This window comes from Hemiscyllium ocellatum, chromosome 6 (genome assembly GCF_020745735.1).
Source record: "Hemiscyllium ocellatum isolate sHemOce1 chromosome 6, sHemOce1.pat.X.cur, whole genome shotgun sequence".
Lineage (NCBI taxonomy): Eukaryota > Metazoa > Chordata > Chondrichthyes > Orectolobiformes > Hemiscylliidae > Hemiscyllium > Hemiscyllium ocellatum.
Genome location: NC_083406.1, coordinates 16,201,659 through 16,216,533, shown reverse-complemented (window position 1 = coordinate 16,216,533; position 14,875 = coordinate 16,201,659). Strand labels below are relative to the sequence as shown.

Sequence of the window (14,875 nt, the reverse complement as noted above, 5' to 3'; positions counted from 1 at the left end):
ACTAATGTAATTTAGGGAATGAATAGTGTGGGTTAGCAGGGCTTCAGATTGGGTTCCACAGGTCGGCGCAATATCGAGGGCCGAAGATATTGTATTATAGGAGAAAGTGAGGTCTGCAGATGCTGGAGATCAGAGCTAAAAATGTGTTGCTGGAAAAGCGCAGCAGGTCAGGCAGCATCCGAGGAACAGGAAATAAGCATTATGCCCGAAACGTCGAATTTCCTGCTCCTTGGATGCTGCCTGACCTGCTGTGCTTTTCCAGCAACACATTGTCAGATGTTCTATTATACACACGTTACCCTGTTTGTGACCCTCAAACTCTCGCTTGGGCTATATCCGGGGTAGAGAGCAAATTGCATTGGCGAGCACACCACAGAGGGGCCTCTCCATAAGGACCATTAGAAGCAAACCACCAAGCTTTTGATTTTACACCGTACTCCCTACATCTGTTGAAGGCATTTTCTGCAGGGAAAGGGACACCTAAAATGTGATTGGGGTGGCTGGTCTTCCCAATCACCCCTCGCCCAGTCCCCCACAAATCAGCAGCCCGCTTGCCAGTTTAAAAATAAACACGAATGGACACTGATTTGGGGTTCCCCCAAACCAATGGACCACAATGTGACACTGCTCAGACAAGAGCAGTGGCGTGTTGGCGTGGGCAGCGGGTTGGGGGTTGGAATTTTTGTTCTAAACAACTTTGTGAAAGAGACACTTGGTGCCCTTTGGCCATCAAGAATGACCCACCCCCAGCAATACAAACACCTCCAGCCTGCCCTTTGAAACTTGGCCCCAAGTATCACTGCGTGCTAATGTTCAAACCAAATCTTATCTGTTTTAATTTATTGTTGTTACACGTACCAAGATACAGTGAAAGGTATTGTTTTGTGTGCTATCCAGACAAATTATACCTTGCATAGGTACATTAGGGTAACAGAATTGAATGCAGAATAAAGTGCTATAGCTACAGAGAAGGTTCAGAGAAACATCAACTCCAATTTATGAGAGATCTGTTAATAAGTCTAATGGGGAGGTACTGGTTTTGGGCTGGGGTGGACAAAATTACAAATCACACAACACCAGGTTATAGTGTTATTTATTTGGAAGCACTAGCTTTTGGAGCGCTGCCCCTTCATCAGGTGATTGTGGAGAATAACATTGTAAGACACAGAATTTATAGCAAAAGTTTACAGTGTGATGTAACTGAAATCATACATTGAAAAACACCCGGATTGTTTGTTAAGTCTCTCATCTTTTAGAATGACCATGTTGGTTTCAGTTCTTGCAAATGCAAATCGCAAAATCTTCTTTAAAAGTTATCTTCTCAAGTGCACTTTAACAATTGATGACATGTCGGCCCGGCTAAGGTATTGTAGGTGTTAACTCCCTGTGAGACTGACTGTGCCACAATGGTCAGACTCATTCTAATCTAAAAAAGGGTTTTACAGGATCTTACATGGATTTATGCAGTTTTTGAGCCAATTAAAATGTAATTCTGCAAGTACAAATTCACCCCACAAACTTAGATGTGTATATGTGCATGTGGGTGTGTGTGGAGAGAGGTGGGGGGAGGTTATGAGTGTCTGTGAGAGAGTGTGCGTATGTGTGTTTGTGTGTGAGTGTGAGTGTAAAGGGGTTTAAGTCCGTGAGAGGGTGTGTGCGGGAATTTGTGTGATTTCCTCATCACAATGGATGTTTCAGCACTCCATGCCAGCATCCCCCGCAACAACGGCATCGCGGCAACAGCCTCAGTACTCAACACCAACAACTGCCAGTCTCCGAACACCATCCTACAACCCATCCGCTTTATCCTCGATCACAACGTCTTCACCTTTGACAACCAGTTCTTCATCCAGACACGTGGAACAGCCATGGGGACCAAATTTGCACTCCAATATGCCAACATTTTCATGCACAGGTTCGAACAAGACTTCTTTTCTACACAGAACTTCCAACCAACACTATACACCAGATATATTGACGACATTTTCTTCCTCTGGACCCATGGCGAGGAGTCTCTGATAAAACTACACAGAGATATCAACAAGTTTTATCCGACTGTCAAACTCACTATGGACTATTCTCTACTATCTGTCTCATTCTTGGATACATGCATCTCCATCAAGAATGGGCACCTCAACATCTCACTCTACCACAAACTCACAGATAACGTCACGATGCTACACTTCTCCAGCTTCCACCTGAAACATATTAAAACAGCCATCCAGTATGGACAAGCCCAATGTATACACAGGATCTGTTCAGATGAGGAAGAATGTGACGGACACCTGGAAGTACTCAGGGATGTCCTCATAAGAATGGGGTATGTTGTTCAACTCATCGACCGCCAGTTCCGACGTGCCACGGCAAGGAACCGTAATGACCTCCTCAGGAGACAGACACATTTTGCGACCGATAGGGTACCCTCCTTTGTTCAGTACTTCCCAGGAGCTGAAAGATTCCATGTTCTTCGTGGCCTGCAACACATTATCAATGAGGATGAGCACCTCACCAAGACCTTCCCCATGCCTCCACTTCCTGCCTTTAAACAATTACCAAACCTCAAACAGATCATTGTTCATAGCAAACTGACTGGCTTTCAGGACAATACCATAAAACCCTGTCACGTAGGCGCTGCACGATGTGTCAGAATGTCGACACAGATACCACCATTATGCATGGTACACCTCCCACTATGTACGTGGCAGGTACTCATGTGACTCAGCCAATGTTATCTATCTCATACGCTGCAGGCAAGGATGCCTTGAGGCATGGTACATTGGCGAGGCCAAACAGAGGCTACAGCAATGGGTGAACGGACACCGCAGAACAATTAACAGACAGGAGTGTTACCTTCCAGTTGGAGAACAATTCAGCGGTCTGGGACATTCAACCTATGACCTTTGGATGACCATCCTCCAAGGCAGACTTTGGGACGTGCAATTACGCAAAGTGGCCCAGTAGAGTCTGATGGCCAAGTTTGGTACCCATGGGGATGGCCTCAACCAGGACCTTGGGTTCATGTCACACTACAGGTGACCCCATTGCACTATACATCACATGGATGGACGGACACACAGACGGATGGACAGACACACACACACTCTTTCTCTCATATACTCACACATACACTTTCACACATATCCTCTCACAGTCTTAAACCCCTTTACACTCACACTCACACACAAACACACACCCTCTCACAGACACTCATAGCCCCTCCCTCACCTCCCCCCACACACCCACATGCACACATACACCTATAAGTTTGTGGGGTGAATTTGTATTTGCAGAATTACATTTTAATTGGCTCAAAAACTGCATAAATCCATGTAAGATCCTGTAAATCCCTTTTTTAGATTAGAATCAGTCTGACCATTGTGGCACACACAGCCTCACAGGGAGTTAACACCTACAATACCTTAGCTGGGCCGACATGACACCAATTGTTAAACTGCACTTGAGTGTGTAACTGTTAAAAAAGGTTTTGCGATTTGCATATGAAAGAACTGAAACCAGCATGGTCATTCTAAAAGATGAAAGACTTAACAAACAATCGGGTCTTTTTCAACATATAATTTCAATTACATCACATTATAAACTTTTGCTATAAATTCTGTGACATACAAGTTTATTCTACACAACCACCTGATGAAGAAGTAGCACTCCGAAAGCTCGTGCTTCCAAATAAACCTGTTGGACTATTAACTTTGTACACCCCCTTCCAAACAGAGGCTACAGCAATGGGTGAATGGACACCGCAGAACAATTAACAGACAGGAGTGTTACCTCCCAGTCGGAGAACAATTCAGCGGTCTGGGACATACCAACATCTCCAAATCTTGAATCTGTTAGTACTTGCTTTCAAAATTTTGTATCTTCTGCCTGACTGAAGTGGTGGAAGAGAGTATAACCAAGATGGGAGGGGTCTTTGCTTATGTTGGCTGCTTTCCAGAGATAGCAGGAAGGCTATGAGTCACTGGAAGGAAGGCAGGTTTTTGTGACTGGGCTGTGTTCACAACTCTCTGTAATTTCTTGTGGTCTTGGGCAGAGTAGATGCCATGATGTATCCAGTTTGCTATGGGATGTGCACTTGATTGGACCATGCTATGGCACCTTCCCCCACGGAAACATTTTTGAAAAAAGTCTTTTTTGGCCACAGGCCCATCAGGCCATTGTCCCCATGTGATGTCCTCTAGGCCCTGTAGGAAGAGCCAGTGGTTAATTCTGTAGGACAGTTCCTGAGGGGACTGTCAAAGTCATTTGGCAAAATGTCTCAGCACCAGAACTTCCAAACAGGCACCAGTACATAACTTGGTTAATTGTAAGTAGGACTTTCCCTGTCAGATCATTGCTGCCCTACCCCCATCCTTGCTGCTGAACTCCTCCTTAACACAGAACTCTTTGGGCTGTTCCCAGGAATACACACTGAGAGAACCATTAGCTGCAGCTGGAGGACTTATCGAGCAGTGCCTGAAATATGCTAGTCTTCCAGTTCAAATTGTTGCTGATGACTGGGTGTTGCAGAAGTGCATATTTTAAGGTCCAGGAAAACCAAAGGACAGAGTAAAGTTTGAGGGAATGCTTACAAAGGCTAGATGATGAAAGGATACTATTTAATGCCCTCCTACCACAGCATAGCAAATGAGATGAAAGCTGTTATAAAAACTTCTGAGCAGTATGCACCAGTGAATATTTGACATGAAATGTATATTGTAAATATAATCTGTTGTGGTAAGAAAATGAGTACCTGATGAAGTGTAATGGAAGAAACTGATGTGCAATTGCACTTTTTATGTATTGTTAGTTTGAAATGCTATGTCATCTATCTTTATGCATTTTATGAATAAAATCTGTTTTTGGAAAAGAATGTGACTTCATTTCCACTTTAAACTATTTTACTCAGGAGTTGTCAGCAAGACAATTGTATCAAAAGATAGTGGGCCATTTTGGATTGCTTTAACTTGAGAAACAAGCCCACCAACACTTCCATAAGGCTGGGTCCTGAATACCTTCCTCACAATGCTACCCACTTTCCAAGTATCTATCCTGAGATCAAATACGTTTCTGGACAGGAAGGTTTCTCCTGTAATGCCAAACCAAACTCTGTCCAACCAAACTCCCTCTCCTTACCTCTGATTCCGCTGGGCGTTTCCAGCTCTTATTTTAGCAGAAAAAGCATGAACTGCTATTACTGGCAAACAGGTTTGACTTAATCATTGCTTTGTGGTGGGCTCCAGGAGTGGAATTCTTATAACTCATCTTCATTACTGGAGTTCAGTGTCAGGAGTATGTAATGCCCTGAACAACAGGATCATTTTAAAGGCAGTGCCACATTTTACCCCACCCAGTGCCTGTCAGCAAAAGCAGAATACTTTGCAGCCCAGTCTCTATGCTGTGGTTTTCACTTGTTATGCTGCAGGAAAAGGTTGCAAGTAAGCAGAAACACTGCTGTTTGTGATCTGAGGATACATTTTATGAGACTCTATTCTTGTTACTTCACAGGACAATACATTGAGGAAGTACAGTAATATTTGAGTCACATAGTCCATCTTCAGCAAGTAATTATGGTGAGTTGCTAGAAATACATGAATCCCACATACAACATACATTTAAATGGCAGCTTTTATATAGGTGTTTCACAGGAATGTTAACACTGAGCCACAAATACATGAAATGTTTCATTGAGGTTCTTATTTTTAAAGTGCAAATTGTGAACATAACACATCAATGTACATTATTTGTGGGATTCATGAGTTGCTAGCAGTTCACCAGAATTGCTTGTTGAAGGTGGAAAGTGTGATCCAAACATAAATGCAGTTCTGCAACCTAACTTGTGTTTTGAAAGTATGGGATGAATGAAGAACAATATTTAAAATAACTGAAAATTGATGTTTAGCATGTCCATCAACTGTTGAAAAAAAAGACATAATGACAGATCAATGAACGGGTTTGAATTCTTCATTGCATCTGGAAATGACAAAACCGCGCTGACATCATGCATGGAAATCAACCAAAGGTACATCACACACAAAATTGGAGTCAGATGACAACCCAGATGGCCTCTTCTTGATGAAACTCATTAATCATAAAACCTCACCCAAAGCATCATTGGCACATTGTGTGATGTGAGGGAACAACATTAAAAGGTGCTTGTGATTCAAATGTCTTAGTGTTCTCTCAAAAACTAAGGCCAAACGTCAAGTTGAACTGGTTTGCCAATGTTGGTTGGATGGCAGCCTGGCAGTTTTATCGCATGATCATCTGCACCACCCCCATTCCTACATACTCCTACCATTACTCATCTGGCATATCCATCATGGAGTGTTCATGCTGTCAATAATGAACTGGGTTTTAATAAAAGACAAACTTTTTAAAATTAATGTCGCTATTAGTCATCTCTTCAGTTGGGTCCAGAGATTTGCCGATAATTTTTAAGAGACTCCTAGACAGACCAAAGTGGAACATAGGTGCCTAGTCACTGGACCCGAAATGTTAACTTTGTTTTCTCTCCACAGATGCTGCCAGACCTGCTGAGATTTATAGAGTCATAGAGATGTACAACATGAAAACAGACCCTTTGATCAGTCCCACTTGCCAGCACCAGTAATTTATGAGTTTGTTTCACATTTCCAGCAACCACAGTTTTTTTTGCTTTTAGTAGTGGAATTTCACCACATTCTCTGTAATTTTCCTTCATTTATTTTCGTTTAAAATCTGCAGAATACCTACAGGATCTGAAACGATTTGATTCGGGTTGGGGGAGGTGTGGTGTTAGCTAATCTTTAATTGTTACTAACACAATTTATACACGGCGGCATTCATTCATTCGGACTACAGAATCATAAAATTTGCACTTTTTAAAATCTATTACCTTCAGAAATAATGGAAGCTGCTTATATTGCTCTTTCACAACAATTTGCTGATTTTTAAAAAAAAAGACCTCATATCCTCTTTCTTTAACCAGTATTCTAAATTTGCATCCTTTGGTTACCGTCATTCCTGCCAATGAAAAGCAGTTTCTTCTTATTGACTAACAAAACCCATCAGAATTTTCAACATTTTTAAATTAAATCTCCCTTGAACCTGCAGGAGAGCAAGCGCAGCTTTCCCACCTAACTAAAGACCCTCATCCCTGGTACTACATTGCAGTTTAATGTGGATAAATGTATGGTTATCCACTTTGGTGGCAAGAACAGGAAGGCAGATTACTACCTAAATGGAATCAATTTTGGTAAAGGGGCAGTACAGAGAGATCTGGGTGTTCTTGTACACCAGTCAATGAAGGCAAGCATGCAGGTACAGCAGGTAGTGAAGAAGGCTAATAGCATGCTGGCCTTCATAACAAGAGGTATTGAGTATAGAAGAAAAGAGGTTCTTCTGCAGCTCTACAGGGCCTTGGTGAGACTGCACCTGGAGTACTGAGTGCGGTTCTGGACTCCAAATTTGAGGAAAGATATTCTGGCTATTGAGGGAGTGCAGCATTGGTTCACGAGGTCAATTCCTGGAATGGCGGGACTACCTTACACTGAAAGACTGGAGTGACTGGGCTTGAATACCCTTGTGTTTAGAAGACTGAGAGGGAATCTGATGGAGACATATAAAATTATTAAAGGATTGGACACTCTGGAGGAAGGAAACATGTTTCCGCTGATGGGTGAGTGCCGAACTAGAGGACATAGCTTAAAAATACGGGGTAGACCATTTAGGATAGAGATGAGGAGAAACTTCTTCACCCAGAGAGTGGTGGCTGTGTGGAATGCTCTGCCCCAGAGGGCAGTGGAGGCCCAGTCTCTGGATTCATTTAAGAAAGAGTTGGTTAGAGCTCTCAAGGATAGTGGAATCAAGGGTTATGGAGATAAGGCAGGAACAGGATACTGATTAAGGATCAGTGGTGCTGGAAGAGCACAGCAGTTCAGGCAGCAACCCAGGAGCAGATGCTGCCTGAACTGGTTTCCAGCATCTGCAGTCATTGGTTTTACCTTACTGATTAAGGATGATCAGCCATGATCATATTGAATGGTGGTGCAGGTTCGAAGGGCAGAATGGCCTACTCCTGCACCTATTGTCTATTCTATTGTCTATTGTCTAACATGGTAAATCTCCTCTGCGCTCTGCCAGGGCCTTGGGATGGATGAGATTTGTTACACAACATTGCGTAGCTGGATTCCACACAGCGTGCTGAGTTTTAGGATTTACGTGACTCAGGACTGACCAAACGCAAATTCTGAGAAAAGGAAACTGTTACAGATGAGTCAGAGTAAAACCTCAATTTCTGCCAATTGTTTTGATTGTACCCTTTTTTTTCCCCCTGAAAGTACAATGCTGCCTCCGGAGCAGAAATGAAGAGAGAGCTTCATGAGCCCTTAGGATGAAGTGAAGCTAAAACACACAGAGCGGCTGTGAGTCGGAGTCTCGGCTATGCACTGGTTACATTCTGCAACATTATCTCATTGTTACATTGTGTAGACAATGGGAGGGATACATTGTAACCAGCCACCCTTTGTTCCAGCGTTCCAAACCCGAGTCTGTTCCAGCAGCGCCCGGGACAGGATTCCCAAACCTGCACCCAGCTCCGCTCCATCCCAGCCCTGGCAGGTTCCCCCACTCTACACCAACAGCCCATTCTTTCCACCCCCCAACCAAACAAAAAGCCTCTCACCCGCTTATCCCAGCCCGCTCTCCTACACAACAGTTGCTTTACCCCCTTCACAGCCATTCCGAGAGGCTGCTGGCATTCCCTCCCTCCAGTGCCGGCCCAGGGACTCGAACCCGCCGGCTAAATACAGGGGCCATGTGCCCTATCGCGGCTCTCGGCCAATCCGTTGCCAGCGGAGGCCCGGCCTCCAGCGGTCCACCAATCAGGATGCGGGAGGACGCCCGCTCGCAGCCAGTCGGGGATCGCGGGGCGCTAGCCCAATCGGCGCGGCCGCTGCTCTGGGCGGTTCTCCAATGGGAGTGTGGCGGTGCGGGCTCAGGGCCAATGGGCGGTGAGAGTGCGGCTGGGCTTGTGGATGTTGTGAGGCGGATGGTCGGTGTCTCGCTCCGGCGGCGGCGGCGGTGGCGGCGGGAATGGCGCTGGAGGAAGAGGGGCTGCGGCTCCTACAGAGCGTCAAAGTCAAGATCGGTAAGCAAGCGGGCGGGCAGGTGGCCTGGGGCCCGATCCCCACTCGTTGTCTGCGGGAGGAGAAGCGCCTGGAAGCCGGGGAGGGAGATCTGACCCTGCGCCTCAATCACAGTACCCCCCCCACCCCAGAACATTCATAACCCGCATCCCATCTCCATCTGTCACCAGCCCTCCCTCACCATCACCAGCTCTCATCCCATCAGTGCTGCTGTCTAGTCCTCCCCAAGTTTGCAAACCCCTCACCCTCATATTCTCCTCCAATCTCTTCCTTCACCGCCTTTTCATTCCTTCTGTCACCCACCCCTTCTCAACCCCTCACATCCTTCAGCTCCTGCCCTGTGCCCACCTTCTGATTCACCCAGTCTGTCCTATGTGTCCTCCCTCCCAGGAAGCCAGCCCCAGACTCAGTGTTCTTCAAATACACATCTCGCTGCATCACAAACCCACTACCTGACAATTGGCACTGTGCCCAGTGCCCATCCTTTCTGTATGCATCAGTATGCCCCATATACGCCTTCTCCTGTACACGCACCCTTTGATCTCTCGTGTAAATTGCTATCACTTTTCACTTCATATGTTCCTTGACATACCCAATTCCCCATTTCCATTGGTCTATCTCTTCTCTCCCCACCACCCACTCCCTAACTTTCCCATCACCATGCCCATTCCATGTCATTCCCTCCTTCATCTTCCCCATACCTCTCACTCCCCATCTCAATTTCCCGCTCTTCACATTTCCCTGGATCATGTACTCCCTCATCTCATCTTCTCTCATCCTTGTCTCCTAGCTCTCCCATCTCCCGTCTTCACATTCTTCTTCCTTTCCTCCTCTCTTCCCCTCCTACCCCGATTCCCGCTCCCCATTCCCCATTCCCCATTCCCGTCTCCCATCCCAACTTCCCTTCCTCCCCATTCCCAAATCCCACTCCTTTCCATACCCAACTGCCCCTCTCCATCTCCTCTGCTACTCATTCCCATCTCCCCTCCTCCCATCCTCCCTATTCCCACCTGCCCCTTCTCCATCACTCCCTCATCATCTTGCCCCAACCCTTCTCCTCATCTTACCTCCATCTGTTTCCTCATCTCCCTTCTCATTCTCTTTCTTCCAAATCCTCAAGATATTCATCTTTTACCCCACTCCCCATTCCCTCATGCCTATCCCTCTTCCATTTTCCTCCAGTTCAGCCTTCACCCCACCCATTTCCCCTTTCTCTTCCCCACCCCCTCCAATGACTTATTTCATCCCATTTCTGCCCTCCCACCATCTCCCATTCCCACCATCTACCCAATATCCCTCCCCTTCCTATAGCCAATCCCATCACGCTCTCCTAAATCCCTCATTCACCACCCTTCTATATCTCACCTTCATTCTCCTGTACACCCCTCCCTGTTCTGCCCTCTGATAACTCCACCTTCCCTCTCAAGCTTTCTCTCCTCCTATCTCAGTAGTCTACCACATCTCCACAAACTCCCCTATTCTTAAACAAAAACAGAAATTGTTGGATGTCTCAGCATTACTGGCAGCACCTCTGAAGAGACATCAGAGTTGATGTTTCGGGTTCAGTGACCCTTCCTCAGAACTCCACTCTTCTTACTTTGATGCCAGTCTCCTTCCTCCTTCAAACCCCTCCACCACACAGATCTCCAAAAAACACATTCAGTATTTGCCTCCAACTCACTCTTGCCCACCTCTGCCCTCTCTCGCCTGTCCACTCCATCTCTAACCTCCCTCTCCCATCCACTCCATCTCTAACCTCCCTCTCCCATCCACTCCATCTCTAACCTCCCTCTCCCATCCACTCCATCTCTAACCTCCCTCTCCCATCCACTCCATCTCTAACCTCCCTCTCCCATCCACTCCATCTCTAACCCCACCTCTCCCATCCACTCCATTCCTGCCCTCCCTCTCCTATCCACTCCATCTCTAACCCCACCTCACCCATCCACTCCATCTCTAACCCCACCTCACCCATCCACTCCATCTCTAACCGCACCTCTTCTATCCACTCCATCTCTGCCCTCCCTCTCCCATCCACTCCATCTCTAACCCCACCTCTCCCATCCACTCCAGCTCTAACCGCACCTCTCCTATCCACTCCATCTCTAACCTCACCTCTCCTATCCACTCCATCTCTAACCTCACCTCTCCCATCCACTCCATCTCTAACCCCACCTCTCCCATCCACTCCATCTCTAACCCCACCTCTCCCATCCACTCCATCTCTAACCTCACCTCTCCCATCCACTCCATCTCTAACCTCCCCTCTCCTTCCACTCCATCTCTGCCCTGCCTCTCCCATCCAGTCAACTCCTGCCCCCACCTTACCGTGCCCCTCCATGCCTATTTCTTCAGCACCTCCCCTCCCATCATCATTTCCCTTCTTTTCCCTTCCCATGCCTCCCATTTCTTCACTCCTTCCCTCCTCCCCTTCCATCCACCCTCTTTCCCTCGTCCCTTTCCCGCTTTCCTAACCAACGTATTTCCCCCTCCTTTTCACTCCCCCTCTCCCCTTCCCCCTTCTCACATCCCTTCCCTTCCTCTTCCTCTTATCCCTCTCTACCCCCTTACCCTCAATCCCACCTCTTTCCCTCCCCTCTCTTCCATTCTCCTCCCCTTCCTCTCCCTCTTCCACTTATTCCTCCAATCTCACTTCCCTTAGCCCCTTCTCTTCCCTCCTTCCTTTTACCCTTACCCGCTCCCCTCCCACCTCTCTCCCATTTCCTGCCTCATCTCCTTCCCCACTGCTGTCTCCCCTCCCACCCTGTTCGTCCCCTCCCTTTACCAGTTAGCTTATGTCTAACCCTTGCCCTCTCTCATTTCCTTGCCTCTCCCCTCCCTTTTCCCTTTATTCCCCCACCCTGCTCCCCTTCCCTCCCCTCCATCTCTCCCCTTTTCTGTCCTCCCTCCCATCCCCTGTCCTACCCACTATCTCACTCCCCCATTTCTTGCTCCCTCTTGCTCAGCCCCCCTCACCTGCTATGCCCACTTTACCCCCCTCTTCAATCTCACCCTTCACTTCCCTCTCCCTTTCTTTCCCATTTCCCTTCCCCTCATCATTTCCTTTCCTCCCCCTTTCTCTTTCATCCTTTTCACTCAAGCGTTCTCCCCTTCCCTACCCATTCCCCTTCCCTACCCATTCCCCTTCCCTACCCATTCCCCTTCCCTACCCATTCCCCTTCCCTACCCATTCCACTCCACCTTCTTCTTCACTCTCCCATCTCCTTCCCTGCATTTTCCTTCCCCGTGTCACCTTCTCCTTTTCCCCCATCCCCTTCCTGCCATACTCTTCCCCCCCTTCTCCTCTGTCCTTCTCTCCCCTTCCACCAGCTCTCCCCTTCCATCCCCAGTCCTTTTACCCCCTCCTCACCTTCTCCCTTCTCTCCTTGCCACATCTCCTCTTCCCTCCTTCCTGGCTTCTTCCTCCACTGCTCCCTCTCCTCATTTCCATCCTCTTCCCTCCCTCCTCTACCCCCACTGACCTATTCACCCTTCTCAATCCTCTGCGCCGTCCCCATCCTCTCCTCCCCTTCCCCTCCCCCACTGCCCTCACGCCACCTCCCCTAATTCCCCTCCCTCCTCCTGGTCCCAATGCCCTCCATTCCCTTCACCTGTTCCCCCACTCCCTCCCCCTCATTACCCGACTCCCTGCCTCCTCACCCCTCCTCCCTTCCCTCCTACCTCTCCCCTCCCCTATCCCCTCTCTTCCCCTCCTTCCCCCTCCTGCTCAAGTCTTTGGCCACACGTCTCTCTTACTGTCCAACTTTCCCCTTCCTTACTACTACTCTCTTCTCTCACCAACATCACCCCCAGCTACCCCCTCTTTCTAAACCCCCTCCCACTCCGAACCTCCCCATCCTACGTGTTGATGTGTGTTGTTGCAGCATGTGTGCATCACAGGAAGAGCAGAGACCTCTGTGTGTTTCTGTACAGTATTAACGGGGAATCCCGACTCACTGGTGAACAATAGGAGTTGCTGTTCGAAAGAAGCTTTTTAAAGCGGCCGCAGGGAGCTATTTGGAAAGTGTATATTTTCAGTGGTTTGAGCATGCATTCTGTGAGCTTGAATGACTGTGCCTTTCTGGGTTGTGTTTTATTGTGTCTGTCATTGTACGTGTGTTCCCGGGGAACTGAATGCACAGCTGCAGTTAACCTCAGCTTGTCCAAAAAATCACTGCTCTGAGTCACCCAGCAGGCCTCTAGAACTGTCTGGGAGGATCATTTTTTTGTTTAACTTTTCACTCTGTTTTCTTTATTTTTCTGCTTTGTACCAAGAATTTGTACCCATGTACCTTTGTACCTAAGGTGACTCCATAAGTGGTGACTTGTAAACTTTATGCTGTACTCGTGTGACAATAAACCTCATTCAATCTGTGCAGGCTTTAACCACTCTCGAACCCACTCCCCCCAAGGCCCTTTGGGAGGTGGTATCAGATCTTAGAGAGCTGCGTGAGAAATTCACCTCCAGCATGGAAGATCAGGCCAACCAGAGAATAATCTTTGAAAACTGTATTTTTGGCACGATTATTTACAGTATCAGTTACATTTGTAGCAGGTGACTGCTAACAAGCCATGGAATTGCAGTTTCACCATGATTACATTGAGGCTGTGGTCCCTGTTGCAGTTCTGTGCCATTGGCACTAGAATTATGACAAGTTGTGTCTAATCTCTAGAGCTGTTGGGTCACTGGGACAGTGAGGGGATAGTCTGCTATCTCCTGAGCAAGATTGTATGAAACAGGCTGAGATCTTTATAGGGGAAAAATTGCAATGGATTGTAAAGCTTCAATCTTCTCTTTGCTTTTCTCTTTGATCTCTGCTCTTCAGTCTTTCCACATCCATTTTTGTAAACTCCAGGCTGCCACTATATTGAAGTTCAGAAGATGAGATTCCTTATGATAACTTATGATCTTATGTAAATCTTAACTTAGTATCAGCTCCCCCTCTATTCTTTCATTGTAAAGATTATTGATGTACAGTACTTGTGTTTAGGGGTATAATATTTGTGAGTTGATATTATTTTTGACTGTCAAGTTACAACTATTCAGACTGTAATATAGCAGGACGTCTGCAACAAAGTGCTATAAGAGAGTAACAGAAAAGCAAAATGCAGGTACTGTAGATGCTGGAAATACTCAACAGTTCTGTCAGCAACCGTGGAGACAGAAACAGAGTGAATATTTCAGGCCGAGACTCTTCCACCAGAGTTCAAAGGCAGTTATTCAAAGCAAGAGTTGTTTTATTACTACGTATCACTACACATGTTGCAAAGGATTTTCCACATTAAAAGGTGAAGCAACCATTTTTAAATAGGTAGCTTTGCCATTCCGCCTCACCCTGGTTATTTGAAATACTACGTTCAAAACGCTGCACAAGCACTGCTTAATGCAGCTTTAATTTCCCATTTCTTTAATTCAATAATGAAATGTACAGATGCACACATCTCGGGTGAATGTGTTTGGTAGTGTGAGATTTGCTGTGTTTGGGAAATTTGTTCTCTTGTTGTCCTCCTCCTTCTAGATACAGATGTTATTCACTTTCACCAACCCCCCCAATCCTGCCCTCACTCTCCATGCGATTTTCCCCTCCAGTTTCCCCGGGAACAGAGGCGATTGAATTTCCTGAGTTTTTAAATTCCAGCTGCCTTATGATTTTCTGGTGATAGTTTCAACTCCGGCTTTTTTTAACATTTCCTGAAATATTGAGGAGAATGTGTTCCCTCACATTGGGAATTGTTTGTACACACTGGCTTGT

General features: G+C 46.7%; 1 protein-coding gene across 1 annotated transcript in view; it reads left to right on the top strand.

Annotated features, from left to right (window-relative positions):
• Positions 1–8,990: 8,990 nt before the first annotated feature.
• The window catches only part of rasa3 (RAS p21 protein activator 3), a 192,121-nt gene continuing 186,236 nt past the window's right edge, over positions 8,991–14,875 (top strand). The window contains exon 1 of the mRNA XM_060825837.1: positions 8,991–9,124. Within this exon, the coding sequence (XP_060681820.1) occupies positions 9,070–9,124 (55 nt within the window). The 5' untranslated portion in view covers positions 8,991–9,069. The remainder of the gene's footprint in view (positions 9,125–14,875) is intronic.